This window comes from Myxine glutinosa, chromosome 4 (genome assembly GCF_964187855.1).
Source record: "Myxine glutinosa chromosome 4, kmMyxGlut1.1, whole genome shotgun sequence".
Taxonomy (NCBI): domain Eukaryota; kingdom Metazoa; phylum Chordata; class Myxini; order Myxiniformes; family Myxinidae; genus Myxine; species Myxine glutinosa.
In genome coordinates this window covers 25,444,440-25,465,269 of record NC_136264.1, presented here as the reverse complement: position 1 = coordinate 25,465,269, position 20,830 = coordinate 25,444,440, and the positions used below count along the sequence as shown (strand labels likewise).

At 42.8% G+C, this 20,830-nt stretch overlaps 1 protein-coding gene across 1 annotated transcript in view; it reads left to right on the top strand.

The window, feature by feature from the left end:
- Window positions 1-10,115: 10,115 nt before the first annotated feature.
- The window catches only part of RIGI (RNA sensor RIG-I), a 49,242-nt gene continuing 38,527 nt past the window's right edge, over window positions 10,116-20,830 (top strand). Inside the window, exons 1-3 of the mRNA XM_078775525.1 lie at window positions 10,116-10,659; window positions 17,481-17,615; window positions 18,895-18,980. Coding sequence (XP_078631651.1) covers window positions 10,521-10,659; window positions 17,481-17,615; window positions 18,895-18,980 — 360 coding nt within the window. The 5' untranslated portion in view covers window positions 10,116-10,520. The remainder of the gene's footprint in view (window positions 10,660-17,480; window positions 17,616-18,894; window positions 18,981-20,830) is intronic.

The following is a 20,830-nucleotide window of genomic DNA, read 5'->3' as shown; positions in this document are numbered from 1 at the left end:
ATTTTCAAGTCAATCGGTTGAGAATTGATGGCTTTTTAGATGAAAATTGATTTTTTAAAATTTGACCTTGAGTGGACCTTTGACCTTTTGACCTCAAAAATAGTTCATTTCCCAATTTAGTGACTCAATATACAAATTATATTCAATTTTCAAGTCAATCGGATTTAAAATGGCGATTTTATAAATTTGACCTCCAGTACCTTTGACCTCAAAATCAATAGGCTTCTCAATTGGGATGACCTATACAACTTGGTAACGCTTCGTGACGATCGGTTTAGAATTGTGACCTGTAGGCCGGTGAAAAACAGACAAACAAACAAGAAGACGTCATGCGGAGCATGATAGTTGCAAAATACGCCCCCCCCCCCCCCCCCAAGAAAAAAAAAATCCATTGATACAGCAAATTGTCCATTTCATCAAGATTAAAATTGACAATCTTGATCAAAGTTCGGGTCAATAGAAAGAAAAGTGACGATTTTTCAGATGAAAAATGATGATTTTGGAAGGTTGACCATGAGTTGACCTTTGACCTTTTGACCTCAAAAATAGTTAGTCTCCCTATTTAGGGACTCAATGTGCAAATGCTGTTAAATTTTCAAGTCAATCGGATGAAAATTAAGGATTTTTGAAACTTGGCTTATGTTGACCTTTTGGCCTATGTTGACCTCAAAATTACTTGGTGGTTGAATTCAGTGACCAGATATGCAAGTCCTCTTCAAATTTCAAGTCAATTGGATGAAAATTGAGGATTTTAGAAATTCGGCCTAGGTTGACCTTTTGGCCTATGTTGACCTCAAATATACTTGGTGGTTGAATTCAGTGACCAGATATGCAAGTCCTCTTCAAATTTCAAGTCAATCGGATGAAAATTGAGGATTTTAGAAATTTAGCCAAGTTGGTGACCTTTGTCCTATGTTGACCTTTTGACCGCAGAAACAATAGGCGTCTTGCTTTTGACCAACTCTACCATTTGGTGAAGTTTCGTGAAGATCGGTTGAAAATTGTGACCTGAAGGCCGGTGACAAACAAACAAACAAGAAAACGTCATGTGGAGCACGATACTTGCAAAATACGCCCCCCCCGCCCTCCCCAAGAAAAAAAATTCCATTGATACAGCAAATTGTCCATTTCATCAAGATTAAAATTGACAATCTTGATCAAAGCTTGGGTCAATAGGAAGAAAAGTGACGATTTTTCAGATGAAAAATGATGATTTTGGAAGGTTAACCTTGAGTTGACCTTTGACCTTTTGACCTCAAAAATAGTTGGTTTCCCTATTTAGTGACTCAATGTGCAAATGCTGTTCAATTTTCAAGTCAATCGGATGAAAATTGACAGTTTTTCAGATAAAAAGTGATGATTTTGGAGGTTTGACCTTGAGTTGACCTTTGACCTAAAAATAATATATTTCCCAATTTAGTGACTCGATATGCAAATGCTGTTCAATTTTCAAGTCAATCGGTTGAGAATTGACGGTTTAGATGAAAATTGATGATTTGTAAAATTTGACCTTGAGTTGACCTTTGACCTTTTGACCTCAAAAATAGTATGTTTCCCAATTTAGTGACTCGATATGGAAATGCTGTTCAATTTTCAAGTCAATCGGTTGAGAATTGATGGCTTTTTAGATGAAAATGGATGATTTTTAAAATTTGACCTTGAGTTGACCTTTGACCTCAAAAATAGTATGTTTCCCAATTTAGTGACTTGATATACAAATGCTGTTCAATTTTCAAGTCAATCTGATTTAAAATGGCGATTTTAGAAATTTGACCTCCAGATGACCTTTGACCTTTGACCTCAAAATCAATAGGCTTCTCAATTGGGACGACCTATACAACTTGGTGAAGTTTCGTGACGATCGGTTGGTTTAGAATTGTGACCTGTAGGCCGGTGACAAACAGACAGTCAAACAGACAGAACCACAAACGGAACTGACCAATATACTTGAAAAATCTTCGATTTTGCAAGTAAAAAATACCTATTTTGGGGGGGAAACCACCCCTCCCCCAACCCCATATACCTCCTAAGACCCCAATTTTTTTAATGCCTTGAACAAGCATTGGTACATCATGGGTGATTAAGGTTGTGGTGAAGTTTCATCGAAATTGCGTGTGTAGGTTCTGAGAAAAAGGCAAATACCTATTTGGGGGGGGTCAAACCTGGATCCACTTTGATCCCCGGTAAACCCCCTTATACCCCAATATTTTTAATGCCGTGAACAAACTCTAGTCACAACACAAAAAATATAATTTGTACCAAATTTGGCCACAATCCCATCAGCGGTTTCGGAGAAGTTTCAAGTGTTTACGGACGGACGGACGGACAATGCGCCATCGCATAACCTCCCTGAACTGTGTTCCAGGTGAGCTAACAATCTGCTACTCTCAGCTAAAGGTCACATGGCCTTTGACCCTTTGAACCCAACATCGAATCCGTTCATCTTTAATACACCTTTGTAAAAAGTTTGTTAAAAAAGATCTTTTCAGTGATCCAAAAAGTTATCGCGGTAACAAAAATTGATCACAGGCGCACGGCGGATGGACAGACAGACGGACAACCCGAAGACATCATGCCATAGGGGTCTCTAGCTGGTGGAAGTTCCCAAAATGTAATTGTCATTCAAGTCCCTAAAATTGTGCTAAATACCCAGCATCTTAGTCATCTTCTTGACGGGTAAGCTTATGTACCAATTAAACCGAAGGTTCGATGAAAATAAATTACTTGAAGATCCTATTCGTGCTCCACTGATCGAAGGGGTCTTCTTGGCATCGGGGTCCATTTTGTCCATCGATAGCACTCACTGACTCTTAAAACTGTAAAGTTTATTTCTGGCAAGAAAAATACAAGGAACTCAGACACAGGAAACCACTTGATCCATCTCGTGGTGGATGGTGGATGTCTGCGTTCCGTCAACACCACATCTTATTATAATAGAGCAAACGTATATGGATATACATGTACGTATGTATGTATGTATGTATGTATGTATGTATGTATCTATGTATGTATGTATGTATGTATGTATGTATGTATGTATGTATCTATGTATGTATTTATGTATCTATGTATGTATGTATGTATGTATGTATGTATGTATGTATGTATGTACATTTGTGACTAAATCTCTTCTTCAAAAATACATCAAACCGAAAAACACGGTCTGTGGAGCCATGCAACTATATATCTACTAGTACCCGACTGCAAAGCCGCAATGAGCCGGCGAAGCCAATGCCTCTTGCCACTATTTTACCCATCACTATGGCATCAGTAGGTTAGGTAGTTGGTAGTAGTTAGGTGTAGTAGGTACCGTACCTAGTTCAAAATGACACCATTTGCATTCTGGATGAGATTCAAATTTATAAAATTTACTTCTTCATTAATTCAGTGAATTCCGTCTCAACTTCGGATATTTCAGGCCGTGAAAAACTATCCCCTCTGGCCGCGAGATTTCTAAAAAATAATTCTTCGTCAATTTTAGAATATTTGACGCCGTTTTCAGCCTCCGAAACGTGGTACCGGTAATAAGCTTTTTTGAAATATTTTTTCAAATGCTCGAATCTCATTGGTTCCGGTGTTTGGTGACGATTTTCGTTGAAGATAACCAGCGCCCATGCGGGCCCGGGGAACGAGGTTGGTCTTAAAGTATTTTAATTACAAATTAGAGGTGCATAGGATTGTGAATCAAAAAAAACGTGTGAAAAAAACTCCGATTGAACTTTTTAGCAATTGTTTATGCATACTTCCGCATCCGCAAGATGGCGGCCTCCATGGAGCGATTTGGTGCGTCAAAGCCAAAGGATCCAGCAAAATCTGGCTTTTCAACATAATACGTACGCGTTCATTCACAACACCGGCTTCGCCGGCTACTAGTACCGACTGCAAAGCCGCAATGAGCCGGCGAAGCCAAAACCTCTTGCCACTATTTTGCCCATCACCATGGCATCAGTAGGTTAGGTAGCGGGTAGTAGGTAGGTAGGTAGTTGGTAGTAGGTAGGTAGGTAGTTGGTAGTAGGTAGGTGTAGTAGGTACCGTACCTGGTAAGACTTGGTAAAAGAGAAGAGCAGACAGTCCTCCCCAATGGCAATACCTGCATACAATAAATGTCACAAGAAGCTTAAGGAAGTAACTATACGATGTGCTAGCTTAAGGCCTATTTTTAACTGGGCTTAACATACGTTTTCACAGTAAGTGTGTAGTCTTCTAACTTCAGTCGCTGTCAGGCGCCAGGGCTGGTTATCTGACTCTCCGGGCACGGCGGCTTCGTCCACCAGAAGAAGTTAGCTTGCAGTGATTAATTCGGTGAATTCCGTCTCAACTTCGGATATTTCCGGCCGTGAAAAACTATCCGTATTTCTAAACTAAATATGTAAACCGCTTATACCGTATTTCTGGCCGTGAAAAACTATCCCATACGGCCACGAGATTTCTAAAAAATAATTCTTCATCAATGTTAGAATATTTGACGCCGTTTTCACCATCCGAAACGCGTAATAAGCTTTTAAAAATTTTTTTTCCAAATGCTCGAATCTCATTGGTTCTGGTGTTTGATGACGATTTTCGTTGAAGATAACGAGGTTGGTCTTAACGTATTTTAATTACTAATGAGAGGTTTCATTAGATTGTGAATCAAAGAACGACGGGTGAAACAAACTCCTATTGAACTTTTTCGCAATTGTTTTATGCAAACTTCCGCATCCGGTCGATGGCGCCCACCATTGAGCGCTTTCATTTTAGAAATATTTTTGCAAATGTTCGACTCTCATTGGGTCCGGTGTTTGGTGACGCGTTTTGTTGAAGACAACCAGGCCCGTGCGGGCCGATGTTGGTCTTCAATTATTTTATTAATACATCGGAGGTGCATAAGATTGTGAGTCAAACGACGACGGGTGAAAGAAACTCCTAATGAACGTTTAAAATTTGTTATGCATACTTCCGCCTCCGCAAGATGGCTGCGCCCACTGCGCTTCGGATTCTCGAGCCAAGGCATAATCAGGTTTTCAACATAATACGTACTCGTTTATTGACAACACCGGCTTCACCGGCTACTAGTACCCGACTGCAAAGCCGCAATGAGCCGGCGAAGCCAAAGCCTCTTGCCACTATTTTACCTATCACTATGGCATCAGTAGGTTTAGTAGTTGGTAGTAGGTAGGTGTAAGTAGGTACCGTACCGAGTTCAAAATGACACCATTTGCATTCTGGATGAGATTAAAATTTATAAAATTTCATTCTTGATTAATTCGGTGAATTCCGTCTCAACTTCGGATATTTCTGGCCGTGAAAAACTATCCCCTACGGCCACGAGATTTCTAAAAAATAATTATTCGTCAATTTTAGAATATTTGACACCGTTTTCAACGTCCGAAATGTGGTAAAAAGCTTTTTTGAAATATTTTTTCAAATGCTCGAATCTCATTGGTTCCGGTAATTGGTGACGATTTTCGTTGAAGATAACCAGGCCCGTGCGGGCCGAGGTTGGTCTTAAAGTATTTTAATTACAAATTAGAGGTGCATAGGATTGTGAATCGAACAAAGACGGGTGAAACAAACTCCTATTGAACTTTTTTCAATTTGTTATGCATACTTCCGCAACCGCAAGATGGCGGCCTCCATTGAGCGATTTGGTGCGTCAAAGCTTCGAAATTCTCAAGGGATCCAGCAAAATCTCGCTTTGAACATAATACGTACGCGTTCATTCACAACACCGGCTTCGCCGGCTACTAGTACCGACTGCAAAGCCGCAATGAGCCGGCGAAGCCAAAACCTCTTGCCACTATTTTACCCATCACCATGGCATCAGTAGGTTAGGTAGTTGGTAGTAGGTAGGTGTAGTAGGTACCGTACCTGGTAAGATTTGGTAAAAGAGAAGAGCAGACAGTCCTCCCCGATGGCAATACCTGCATAAAATACAATAAATGTCACAAGAAGCTTAAGGAAGTAACTATACGATGTGCTAGCTTAAGGCCTATTTTTAACTGGGCTTAACATACGTTTTCACAGTAAGTGTGTAGTCTTCTAACTTCAGTCGCTGTCAGGCGCCAGGGCTGGTTCTCTGACTCTCCGGGCACGGCAGCTTCGTCCACCAGAAGACGTTAGCTTGCAGTGATGAATTCGGTGAATTCCATCTCAACTTCGGATATTTCCGGCCGTGAAAAACTATCCGTATTTCTAAACTAAATATGTAAACCGCTTATACCATATTTCTGGCGGTGAAAAACTATCCCGTACGGCCGCGAGATTTCTAAAAAATAATTCTTCGTCAATTTTAGAATATTTGACGCCGTTTTCACCGTCGGAAACGCGTAATAATATTTTTTCAAATGCTCGAATCTCATTGGTTCTGGTGCTTGATGACGATTTTCGTTGAAGATAACGAGGTTGGTCTTAACTTATTTTAATTACTAATGACAGGTTTCATTAGATTATGAATCAAAGAACGACGGGTGAAACAAGCTCCGATTGAACTTTTTCGCAATTGTTTTATGCAAACTTCCGCATCCGGTCGATGGCGCCCATCATTGAGCGCTTTCATTTTAGAAATATTTTTGCAAATGCTCGACTCTCATTGGGTCCGGTGTTTGGTGACGCGTTTTGTTGAAGATAACCAGGCCCGTGCGGGCCGATGTTGGTCTTAAATTATTTTATTAATACATTGGAGGTGCATAAGATTGTGAATCAAACGACGACGGGTGAAAGAAACTCCTAATGAACGTTTTAAATTTGTTATGCATACTTCCGCCTCCGCAAGATGGCTGCGCCCACGGCGCTTCGGATTCTCGAGCCAAGGCATAATCAGGTTTTCAACATAATACGTACTCGTTTATTGACAACACCGGCTTCGCCGGCTACAAGTACCGACTGCAAAGCCGCAATGAGCCGGCGAAGCCAAAACCTCTTGCCACTATTTTACCCATCACCATGGCATCAGTAGGTTAGGTAGTTGGTAGTGGGTAGGTAGGTAGTTGGTAGTAGGTAGGTAGGTAGTTGGTAGTAGGTAGGTGTAGTAGGTACCGTACCTGGTAAGACTTGGTAAAAGAGAAGAGCAGACAGTCCTCAAAAAAACATGACCCATCACCAGGGTCATCTACTGCAGCATATTCCCAAAAAGAAGACAATGGTGTCACATCCGATGGCTTTACTTGGTGCAACGTAAAAACCTCTCTCAAGTTACCACGGACTGTTGTCGAATCATGTTTATGTCGTGGTTAAGCATAAACGTCGCCCTTCATGCCACATCTGATAGGTCGGTGTGGCGATGAAGAATGGAGGCGAAACATTGTTCCTCGTTTTGGCTTTGACCGAGTGACATGGCGTTTTGCAGAATCGAGTCGAAAAACACGTTGTTCAAGTGCTCGTACTTTTTCGCTGTGCAGTAAGCGAGTGACTTGATACGTTTCACAGTGCCCAAAGCAATGACGATTTAGCTTAGGAAATTTGAGCAGATGATGAGAACTAATTCGAGCAGCATATGCTTCCGCGTGATTCGGTTGTTTTGCACCAACCTCGTTCACGGCGTCGCAGACGTCGCAGTGATTCCCGTCGCAGTTCCCGGCGTCGCAGTGATTAATTCGGTGAAGAATTCCGTCTCAACTTCGGATATTTTCGGCCGTGAAAAACTATCCGTATTTCTAAACTAAATATGTAAACCGCTTATACCGTATTTCTGGCCGTGAAAAACTATCCCATACGGCCGCGAGATTTCTAAAAAATAATTCTACTTTTAGAATATTTGACGCCGTTTTCACCGTCCGAAACGCGTAATAATATTTTTTCAAATGCTCGAATCTCATTGGTTCTGGTGTTTGATGACGATTTTCGTTGAAGATAAGGAGGTTGGTCTTAACGTATTTTAATTACCAATGAGAGGTTTCATTCGATTATTATGAATCAAAGAACGACGGGTGAAACAAGCTCCGATTGAACTTTTTCGCAATTGTTTTATGCAAACTTCCGCATCCGGTCGATGGCTGTCTCCAGCACTCCATCCAGTGAGCGCTTTCATTTTAGAAATATTTTTTCAAATGCTCGACTCTCATTGGGTCCGGTGTTTGGTGACGCGTTTCGTTGAAGATAACCAGGCTCGTGCGGGCCGATGTTGGTCTTATATTATTTTATTAATACATCGGAGGTGCATAAGATTGTGAATCAAACGACGACGGGTGAAAGAAACTCCTAATGAACGTTTTAAATTTGTTATGCATACTTCCGCCTCCGCAAGATGGCTGCGTCCACTGCGCTTCGGATTCTCGAGCCAAGGCATAATCAGGTTTTCAACATAATACGTACTCGTTTATTGACAACACCGGCTTCGCCGGCTATTAATTACGCACTGTTTGAACCTCGGTTGCATCCTGTCTATTAATTACGTACGTCTATTAATTACGTACTGTTGGGATACACCTTTCGACCTTTAGACTGCTGAGGCCCCTTAGACATTTGAAGACCGTTAAAGTCACCCAAATAACCTTAACACCACCAAGACCCCCAAAGACCCAAAGACACTTATAGACCCCGAAAACTCTTAAAGACCCCCAACCTGACTAAGATCCAAAAGACCCTGAAAGCCCCAAAGACCCAAAAAGACCCTTAAAGACCAAGATGATCCAAAATACCCAAAAGGCCACAAAGATCCTTAAAACCCCAGATGACCCAAAAAGACTTCGAAGACCCAAAAAGACTTCAAAGACCCAAAAAGACCAGAGGACCCAAAAGACCCTAAAACCTCAAAGACTCAGATGATCCAAAAGACCCAGAAGACCAAAAATACCCATAAGACCACAAAAAACCCAAAATATCCTGATGACCCAAAATACCCCCAAAGACCCAGAGGACCCAAAAGACCCTGAAAGCCCCAAAGACCCAAAAAGACATGTAGAGACCCAGATGATCCAAAAGGCCCCAAAGACCCTTAAAAATCCAGATGACCCCAAAAGACTTGGAGGACCCAAAAATATCCAGAGGACCCAAAATACCCTAAAATCTTAATGACTCAGACACCTGGTCAATCCAATATATCGGTTTATTGAATTATTTTCACTGTTTGCCAGAAAGATACAGCATGGTGTTTCTTTTTTTTACTTATATGGGGTGGGGGAGGGTGGGCGTGGCCGCCCCTTCGGTAAGGTGATAAGTTAACAAACATAGAGAGAATATTTATCGTTTGAGGAGACCATCCCACAAACATCGTAATTAATAGTACTAGGGCGTGCCCGCACGTACGTGCTTGCCCGTACGTGCGTGCAAAAAAACATGCGTGCAAACAACAACAACAAAAAAAAACTTTGAAACCACGTGGCAGTAACGACCACAGAACCCCCCCTCTATTTACATGAAATGGTTTGGTCCATTCGCAAAGCCAAAGCGAACGGCTACTTTGAAACCACGTGGCAGTAACGACCACAGAACCCCCCCCCCCCCCCTCTATTTACATGAAATGGTTTGGTCCATTCGCAAAGCCAAAGCGAACGGCTTGCGAGTACGGTGACCATACCTTGAGAACCACTTGTCCGATTAATTTCAAACCTTGAAAAGGCACATCCTCGGGTCCCCAGCAATATACCTGGCAAGTTTCAAGTATATCGGACCGGTAGTTGTCGAGAAACAGCGGTCGCATACAGACACACAGAGATTACTGGAATTATAGAGAGATTAGCACCTTCAGTCTCCTCTTCTTTATTCTCAAACTAAGGCTTTAACGGTTAAGGTGGCTGGCTTCGGATCTTGAGGTCTTGGCCTCGAGCCCCCTGTCGTGCCGTTGAATTAACACCAGGTGGGTTGACCCAGCCTGTCATCCTTCCAAGGTTAGCAGAATGATTGATTAGCAGCTTAGTTACTGGAAACAAGGGGGGTTACTACATCAGCAGCACAGACACACCTCTAGAAAATGATGCAACCAGCATCCACAGGCTGCACACGAAGCACATACTGTTTTGCACTTATTTTGTCGATACCCTTCATTATCTGTCTGCACACGTCCCCAGTGGCGGGAAAAGCTAGCCATTGTGGTGGCGGGAATAACCATGCAAGATGCCAGTCAAGGCGGTTGGTCCAGGGAAATAATTTAATCAATCCTGTAGTACTCAACTTCACCAAAGATGGCGCTGTTCAAAACCACGTGAACGAGGAAGTACAGTAAATCACGTCATTTTCCTGGGAGTTTCAGGGGGCTTCCCGGCAGCCGAAAAGGCGGGAAAAGTCGTGATTGTTTGTGCGTGCTCTGTCCTCTTATTGGCTGAACGTTAATCAATCAAGGAAGCAGCACGGAAGTTTTCAAATCTCTGGCACGACTCGGTCGGGATTCGAACCACAGTCCTTCCAGAGTCAAGGCGGATACTCTCGTCTAACCATTACGTCACGCGTATGTGATGAGATCGATACGGTGGGGGTCACAAACGGCATGACGTCATCCTACGCGGCTTTACTTTCAGCGCATGGACGATCGATTCCGATTGAGTTGAGGTTTTGTCCTGTTTGAATCCGACGCTCATTGACTCGGAAGAACTGATCGATATATCGTCATGGCCGAGGAGTTTGGGCAATTGCTGAGGAATTCCGAAGTGAGACTCGAGGAGTTCCGGGAACTGCTGAAGTTACATCACAATGTCGTTTGCCGCATCGTTTCGGCGCCCGACATTTGCCTGCCCTTCATGCCCATGGGTTCGTGTGTTTATCCTTATTTCAAACATGTCTTTGTCGCTAAACGTTACTTTATGGGACTTTTGGGATCAACACCTGCGAATTATTAAATGGAGCAGCCACCGTGCAGATTTGGGGCGATCTATTACGTATGCACAAATGTCGTTTCCTCCTCCCCCCCCCCCCCCACCACCACCACCACCACCACCCCCACCTCCACCACCCCCACCTCCACCACCCCCACCCCCACCTCCACCACCCCCACCTCCACCACCACCACCACCACCACCACCACCCCCACCATCCCGGAGTGCTTTTTGTATACAAAGTCGAGGCTCGTGGAGGAGATAGAACGAATCGGGACGGAACGGAAGAGGAAGAGTAGAATGAGTGATGGAAACGCACTAACAGTTTGTGCTCTGATTAGAGTGAACAACTTTGCTGTATGATCACATGTACATTAACATATTAGTTGCCATGTACACACCTGGTGTAATGTATACTGTATTGACCACTTCGATCCATCAATGGATGGAATCAACAGAACGGTGATCGAGGTGTGTTTGTGTGTGCTAGCCGCCGTGGGAAGCAGTAAGGAGCTCATGTTTCGGGCGTTGAGGCTTCCTCTTTTGCTCCGGTGTGTGTGTGTGTGTGTGTGTGTGTGTGTGTGTGTGTGTGTGTGTGTGTGTGTGTGTGTGTGTGTGTGCGCGCTGGTTTGTGTGTATGTGTCTGTGTGTGTGTCTGTGAATGGGTGTGTGTGTGTGTGTGTGTGTGTGTGTGTGTGTGTGTGTGTGTGTGTGTGTGTGTGTGTGTGTGTGTGTGTGTGTGTGTGTGTGTGTGTGTGTGTGTGTGTCTGTCCGATAACGTTCCTACCATTTGAGCTTTTGTCATCAAATTTTCAATAAAGCTTTACAATGACAACATCAAGAAGACAATTTAACAATTTGGTCAAAGATCAACGTCACATAGAATCGTCAATTTTAATTCGATTGATTTGAAATTTTAAGGATTTGCATTTTGGGTACCGAATTGGTTCAACAATCAAAAGCTAGACGCCAATTGATTTTTTTTTAAGTCAAAAGGTCAAGGTCGCATAAAATTGTCAATTTTCATCCGATTGACTTAAATTTGAACAGGGTTTGCATATTAGGTCACTGAAGCTTATTGCTTTTGAGGTCACAAGGTCGAGATCACCTAAAATTGTCAATTTTTTTTGGGGGGGATATTTGGTCATGTTTAGCATAGGGAAGAAGAAGTCCGAATACAAACGGACATAGGTGGGTTTTGCATTTTCAGATGCTTTCTAGTTATAAGTGCAATGCACATGAGCTGCTCCAAGACAAGCCACCAAAAATTATCTCCATATATATATTTTTTTCTTTTGACTTGTATGTAGTTGTACATCAAAAAAGAAAATGTTGACATTTCTTGTACTATTGTATCTTGTTCAAATAAGCCTGGTTTTGGCTTAATGGTCAAGTTGGTTGGCTCAAGATCCTAGGGCCTTGAGTTTGAGCCCCTGTCGTGCCCTTGCACTGTGCCACTGAACAGGGGCGCTGCATCAGTGGCACAGCCGTGCTCCCAGGAATGATGCAACCAGCAGCCACAGGTTGCCTATGAAAGCGACATCTTGTTCAAATATTTTTTGAACTCCCTGAATGACAAACAGAATGATCCCATGGAGGAGATTGACTTATTTTTGTGGTGGAATGAAACGAAAAAGAAGCACAAAAATAACCGGTTTTACAAAAGATACATTTGAAACTTGTGATGCACTACAATTGAAAATCACTCGACAGTACAGTAACCTGGGAAGGAGATGGCAAACCACGCTGTGTAACCCCTTGTCAAGAAACTGCTTCAGCAGCTCCGACGCTCTGTAAAGAGTACGGTACATCAAAATCAGAATGTGCAGTAACTGCTCCAGACAATATACAGAACAATTCACGTAATTTTTTTTTCTTTTTTTTTACAGGATCTAAGGCTCTTTGTGGATTTGCCACATATACATAGACATACAGATGAAGATACGAGAGACAACACAGGGCTGTTAGACAAGGCAAACAGCCACTGAGCTTGGGGGGGGAGAGGGGGAGTGCCGTCACTTCCCGGGACACTCTGGGTAACAGTGACGCCTTAACAATGGCACCGGCTTTCTCAGTGGGGCATTTCCTCCTCCGAATTTATACCAACCAATGGGGATTGTCCAGGCTCTTGACTTTTTAAAATGCTGATCGTCAAGCAAGCAAGGACACAGCACATGTACCATTTTTAGTATTTGGTATTGTTACACTTGTGGGGGGTAGGCAATGAAATACCTTAGGCCAAGTAGGATTGTATAGGTAGTGTGCGCCGACTGTCGTGAAGAAGAAGAAAACTAACTTAAGTCAGCTCAGTGTGTTCGGATTAAGTGTGATGTGTGGCCATACGGAGACATCATCAGATGCCGTTCGAGACAGGGAAACAAAAAGGCTGAGGACTGCCATTTTCTCTCTCTTGCAATGGGTCCTCGTTGGATGCGGTAGCAGTTTGTGCTCGCTTTTGGTGGTGGCATTCGCGCGCCTGCTCTGTTCCTGGCTGTGTGGAGGAGCGGACGCATTCTTTCACTGATTCGTTGGTGCTGGCTTCGTGACGGCTGTGTGTGCCTGAGAGACCTCGGTGCATTGTGGAGTGTGGGACGAAGACAGAACGAGAGCCTGCTCGCTTCATGTTCGGCGGTGAATAAACTTCGCGCCGAGGGCGTGTTTTCCCATGTGGGGACTTGGGGACCCGTTTGAGGACCGACGGGGTTCAAAGGCCGCTCAAAGCTGAGTACAAAGCAGACAAACCACAAACATTTAATTAATTTCATTTATTTCTCCCCATACGAGTCCATGTGGGGGCGCCCTGATTAATAATTAACTTTTACCGTGCATTTCTTGTTCCCTGGCATTATTTTTATTAAATCCCTTATTTGTTGAACTTTCATTCCTTGTCCTGTCCCGTTTATTTGTGAGTGGTTCGGTAACCCCGTGCCGTGTCCGGCCGTCCAGGTAAGTTCGTCACTCTCCGTTCCCTCGCGTGTAAAGAAGAACCGCCATAGGTTGACTGAACGCCTTGGAGGTAAGCTCGATCGGTCATTCGTCCGAGGCCGGTTATTATCGGCACGGACACGACAGTATGATTCGGCTGGGATTTGAACCTCAGACAGAGTGGTCTTAAATGTCACATGTGATATATATATACTGTATATATATATATATATATATATATATATATATATATATATATATATATATATATATATATATACAGACTTGGCATTTAAAATGGAATTTTTTTTTGTGGGGGTGAACTTACTTTTCAAGATGTCTTAGAACCAAAAGTTCATTGGAATTATGTTGAAATTATTCTAGATTTTGTTAATGTGACCTTTAAAAGAAACAAAAACCACATTTGACATTTCGAAACAAATAAATTGATCCTTGAAAGTGATGGAAACTGATATCGAACTCAAATCACGGACAGTACTGTGTTAAACTTCTGTACGTTTTCCAGAAGTATCTCTTTATTTTGCACATTAGCCAAAAAATTTTTTAACAAAAACAAAAGTTAAATTATGACTGGGATTACGGACAGTAAAATTACAGTTCAGTACTTCGTGTAATCCCCACGAGCATTCAGGAGAGCACGTACACGTTGAGGCAAGCTGTTCACGAGATTTGCCAATGTTTGGACAGGAATCGCTTGCCATGCAGTGACAATATCCTGCTGCAATTCACGCACAGAGGTCGGCTGCTGGTCCAAGTGGTCGATTTGATGCGTTAATTCTGCCCACAAGTTCTCCATCGGATTCATATCCGGGGACCTGGCAGGCCACTCCAAATTCTCTACACCACGGTCAGCAAGAAAGTGTTGGATCATGCGAGCACGATGAGGCCGTGCATTGTCATCTTGGAAGACAATGTTTCCTCGAAAGGCTGCACGAGCAAATGGAAGCAATGTTTCTTCCAGAATGGCCCTGTAATTGAACTGGTTCAGGTTTCCATTCAGAACAACCAGGTCAGTTTTGCCCCCTGCATGAAAAGCAGCCCAAACGGTCACCCCACCACCTCCAGCTTGGACTCTTGGCACTATACAATCTTTGTTGTAGGCTCAATGCACTTGTCTGCGCACTCGGACACGGCCATCTTGATGATAGACCAGAAATCTAGACTCGTCACTGAAGATCACGTGATTCCAGTATCCTGGCTGCCAGTGACGGTGCTCTCTGGCCCACTGCAATCGGCGCTGGCGGTGTTGCCTGGTCAGGCGTGGCTTTCTCAGGGGACGCCTGGCACGATAGCCTGCTTGAATCAGTCTTTGGTTGACTAGCCTTCTGGATACAGGCACATTTGTCAGTTGCTGCCACTCAGCCCTAAGCCGATTAGCTGACTTGGTACGGCCATTGCGGACTAACCGGTGCAGCTGGCGATCATCCCCCCTTGTGGTTCTGCGGGGACGTCCTGGCCTCGGTATTGGAGTAGGGACACCCCTCTGAGCATTTCGTTTCAGGATCTTTGGCACCTGACCTTGAGTGATGCCATACTCCCAAGCAATAGCACGCTGTTTCATGCCGTAATTTCGTAAAGCCACCACTCCTTGACAAACAGCATTGTCGAGTTGACGGACCATCTCCAGATGAAGCGGCAATAACTTTTGGAGACGTGCAGCAGTTGTTTTCCACTAATACAGAACGCAACAACCCTTGTATAGCCAACTGTGAAGCCAATCGTCAAATGCACCTGTCCGTACATTTTGCCACGCCACCTGTGATATAATCCTGTTGTGGACTTCTTGCTGCGACAGACAATCAGTGACATGGTTCTTTTAACAAATAAATCACCAAAGTGTAAAAGAAACTCACCTGATTGATATACTGAGTTAAGAAAGTAAACCCAAGTCAAGAAAAAAAAAATTCCATATTAAATGCCAAGTCTGTATATATATATATATATATATATATATATATATATATATATATATATATATACACACACACACTACTGGTCAAAAGTTTTAGAACACCTCAATTTTTCCAGTTTTTATTGAAATTTACGCAGTTTAATGTCTCAATGTACTCTGAAATTAAGCATAGAACAAAAAAACAATTGGAGATAAAAAGAAATCATAGAATCATTTTGTTTAACAAAATTCAATTTAAATTTTTGACTCAGCAAAGTAGCCACCTTTTGCAGACTTATCCGCTGAACACACTCGTGGCATTCTTTCCACAATGGAAATTAAATATTGTTCGGGAAGTTCTTCCCAACACTGTTGCAGAAGTTCCCACAAATTTGTTGCGCTTGTAGGTTGCTTTGCTTTCACCCTTCTGTCCAGTTAATCCCAAACCAGCTCGATGGGGTTTAAGTCTGGAGACTGTGCTGGCCATTCCATGAGTTGAAGCCTACCGTCTTGTTCTTTTCCTCGAAGGTAGTTTTGACATAGCCTGGAGGTGTGTTTAGGGTCATTATGTTGCTGGAGGATGAACCCCTGACCAACTAGGCGCATACCAGAGGGTATTTCATGGCGCTGTAAAATGCTGTGGTAGCCCTTTTGGTTCAGGGTACCAGTCACTCTGTGCAAGTCGCCGACTCTGGATCCAGCAAAAGAGCCCCAGACCATCACGCTTCCTCCTCCATGTTTGACAGTTGGTGTCACACACTGAGGAACCATCCTTTCGCCTACTCGATGGCGTTCAAAAACCCTGCGTGATGAACCAGAGATTTCAAATTTTGATTCATCGGTCCATAAGACCTTCTTCCAGTCTTCAGTTGTCCACTGGTGGTGCTTCATGGCCCAGGCAAGCCTATTTTTTTTATTTTGCCATCTTAGTAATGGCTTTCTTTCTGCCACTCGACCTGTCAAACCTGCAGCTCAATGTCTTCTCTTCACAGTTGAAACTGAGACTTGCTTACTTCAACCAGTGTTAAGCTGTGCTTGAAGCTGTTGTCCTGTGAGCTGTCTATCACGCAAGCTGTAGACTCCCAGAAACTTGTCTTCTGATTCTGTTGTGGCTTTGGGTCTGCCAGACCTCTTCCTGTCAGAGTTTCCTCCAGTTTCCAATATACTACTTCCTGCAGTGCAATATTGTCCAAATAATGCTTCAGAGGGTGTAATAACAGTCTGTTCCAATACTGCTCTTATACAGACAGGGGGTTTGTAATCAAGTAATCAGCAGAGGTTGGGACACCTGTAAGAATTGTTTGCATCAACTTTCAAGGCTTAATTTACTTTCATTGCTGCAGAACAGCTGTAAGTTGTTAACCCATTACTTGTTCCCTGAAGAAGGCCTTTTTTTTTTTTTACAATATAACTGTGCAATTTACATTATTTTCCCGTTTTTGCTAACCTAAACTTCTTTTTTTTTTAACCTAGAGCGGTTTACTGCTTACCTTTGTACCATTTCAGGTTATTCACTGGACTTGAATTGCTTAAATTTCAATAAAAACTGGAAAAATTGAGGTGTTCTAAAACTTTTGACCGGTAGTGTATATATATAATATATATCCTGTATGTATACAAATCAAACCCATTGTCTCTGCCCTGCTGATCAGCAGTTAGGAGCAGGGCAGAGACGTGTTTGTGAGGCAGACGACACTTGTTACTAACAGGTCATGCAGCAATTGCTGTGATGGGACTCGATCTGTGGTCTGGGCCCTGCTGCCTCGTTTGGGCATTATTGGCAAAATCCTTCTTGATGCATTCTTGATGATTATAATTGTTAATTGCAAATTCTTGCTGAAGTTGAACATTTTGTCTCCCATTGTATCGGTCGAGTGACCCACAGCTTTTGGCTTTCTGTTGTATGTTTGCCTACACAGAGGAAAAGGAGTCTGTAAAAGCGAAGACGAAGATCGATGGAGAAACCGCGGGTGCACGACAACTCATCGATTATCTTCTGTCATGCCAACAGCCAAATTGGCCAATAATCTTCCTGGAAGCTCTGCATAAAGCTGGTACAGGTGGCATAGCGATGCTTCTGCTAGAATGGTTAGGCCTTTGCATATCTACGACCCCTCACACAAATCTACAAGTGATCCTAGACGGAAACTACACATGCCAGGAATTAACATCTTGCACATAGCTCGCTTGTGGCTGAATGTGGACGGCATGTCACCAGAGTGGTAGTTGTGACGCAGCTCTCCTTTCACATATGTTAAGACACAGGATTGCCCTGGTTATAAAGGGAATTTGCCAATTAGTTTACCTCTCCGAGGATCTCCAATTAACCGAATCATCAGCACGGGAAAGATGGCAGAAACAGACACGTACGTGTGGCTTAATGATTATAAATTGGCTTAATACGTGTGGCTTAATGAATAAACATGGTACCCATTAAATAAATAATTTAATGGGTACCAGGTGCAAGATATTGACACCTTGAGGGAGAGCGGGCTGGATTGCCACCTTTATTGGCTGGCTTCCTCCTTTTCCCTCAAGGTGTCAATGTCAGCACCTGCAGGATGCTGGTCAATGGAGTGATGCCGTCACACATGGCAACAGCATTAGCCAATGGATGGTGATGATGCCACCAAGCATTGGGGCTAATCACAAGCCACCTTGCTCGCTGCCAATCAATCAAAGCGAGGCTTGATTGGCAGTGAATAAGGCTGCTTAATCCTCTTGCATTCCCACCCCATTCCCATCATCGGAGGTGGGCATAATGGAGGATACACCACCGCCTAAGATACCTCAGAGGGATGAGTTTTCTTCCTCCTACACCAAGATACGCGAGGGGGGTAGACGTGCCACCGCACACATGCCGTGAGCTGCAGGGTGGTGGTGTGAATGTGGGGATGCCCGGATAGCCTCCCTCTCACACGGTTCAACACGAGACACGTGACCGCATGCCCTTAACCTTTCTAGTCTAAAATGGACAAGGCCCATCTCTCGCAGAGCCTTACACCAGACAATTATCCCTAACACGTGTCTCTAATACACGTTCAAAACAGTGCTCAGGCCTTTAACTCTAACTAACAAATGCCCCTTACCCCATGAACGTAACAATATAAATATTTGTATTACCCCAATACATAGCCAAGGCAGCACCATTATCAACCTGTGTCTAATCTATTAAAATGTATGTTGAACATGTAGTGGTCAAAGCTTGCTTATTGCCGAGGACAAGAGTAGTTGCGTAGCTCTAGCAGAATGTGTGTGATGAGTGCATGAGTTGTTCTGGAATGTGTATTTCATTGCTCTCTGTTTTACTGTTGTGGATGCTGTCTGACACAGAATACAAAACATTAGCTTACGCTCTGCTGGAAAGTGATCTGAAAAGGATTAACGACATGGAAAAAAAGAAAGAGATCATAAACAAGGTAAATCTCCCACCCAACTTCATTGTTGTTCAGTGTGAAAGATGGCGCAGAAATGATGGAGTGCCGCGGAGCACTTTGGCAATGAATGGGTAGAATCTTGTTGGGTGAAAATAAGGTACAAGGTCATGCCTAGTTTATGCTGCTTGAACTTTGTATTGCAAACTGAGAGTGGTTCGAGGATATATACAAATTAAATAAAGAAAACGGTCAAATTTTCAATATGGTCCCTTCCTCCCTATCCCAGGGAGTCTCGGATATTGTTTCCCTGTCCTCCCAACTCTCTCATCTTCCACTGTTCTCCATCTTTCTTTTTAATCATGTAAAAGTTCATATAAAGGGGCGCCCTACATATATCCGTTAAAACCCGTCGGTACGTAAAGGTTTTTTGTGTCCCTTGAAAACGAAAACATTTGTGATTAATTTGTTTTAAAAGATTAATAAAGCTAGTATAATATGTACCAAGCAATTGCAGACATGTTAGGTGTGATGTATTCTTTAGGACAAGCGATATGTGTGTACACATTATATGCAACCATTGGGTTAGATGAAATAATTGTACACATGTGCAGTGCAGCCTATTTTACCAGTCCCTTTTGGATCATAATTGCACATTAAATAATACTAGCAACGGTACCCGCCCTACGTGGGGAGCTTCAATTGGGAGGCCTAAATGAAAAGGCAAAATATCCGAAATTGAAGGGTTTTTTGATTTTAAACGATTTATACAAACATCCATTAAATCATATCACACACAAATCATCAAAATCTTAACAGTATTTGTAGAATTTCAATAAAAGCAACATCACTGTTCATATCGGTAAATATTATTCCATCGTGTTTGGAAAAACTGGAATATTGGAAACTTGGAAAAATTGGAAAAACAATATAGCCTATTTTACTCCTGGGGATCCCAGCATTACCCACCCAAAATTTTGGTGCGATCGGTTGAGCCGTTTTTTCGGTACCTGGGAACGGACAGACAGACAGACGGACATTTGGTGAATTATATTAAGACTCGCAACGATACTTGCCCTATGGGCGGGGCTTCAATTGGGAGGCCCAAATGAAAAGGCAAAATATCAGAAATGGAAGGCTTTTTTTTATTTTAAACGATGCATATAAACATCCGTTGAATCATATCACACACAAATCATCAAAATCTAAAAAGTACATGGCGCCCATTTTGAAAAAAGATTGAATTCTGCAAAACGGAAGCAGCCGCTACACGTCTTTCTCAGTCGCACGTTTATGTGTGAAGAGTGCACGCCGAATCTAACACGGAAGTGGCCGCGACACCTGTTTCTCAGTCACTTTGCACACGCTGCCATGTTACTTCGGAGCCGCACGTTTATATAGGAAGAGTTCGTCAGGAGTCGATCTACTCTCTCCTGGTACGTAGAATAAACAGTATTTGTAGAATTTCAACAAAAGCCACATCACTGTTCATATCGGTAAATATTATTCCATCGTGTTTGGGAAAATTGGAAAACTTGGAAAAACAATATAGCTTATTTTACTCCCAGCGGTCCCAGGAATACCCACCCAAAATATCGTTGCGATCGGTTGAGCCGTTTTTGCGGTACCTTTGAACGGACAGACAGACATTTGGTGAATTATAGTAAGATGTAGTAGGGTGCCCCTTTATATGAACTTTTATAGAGCATTACTTGGTTCCTCTTAAGAACACAAGGGTAGCACAGCATGCACACGAGATTTTTAGAATGTCCCTTATTTTATATCGTCTGGCATTTTCCACAAGCTATGGAAAGTCACTTATTTTCGATTGTTCGACATTTTCCACAAGCTATGTAATGTCCCTTATTTTTGATTGTTCGACATTATCCACAAGC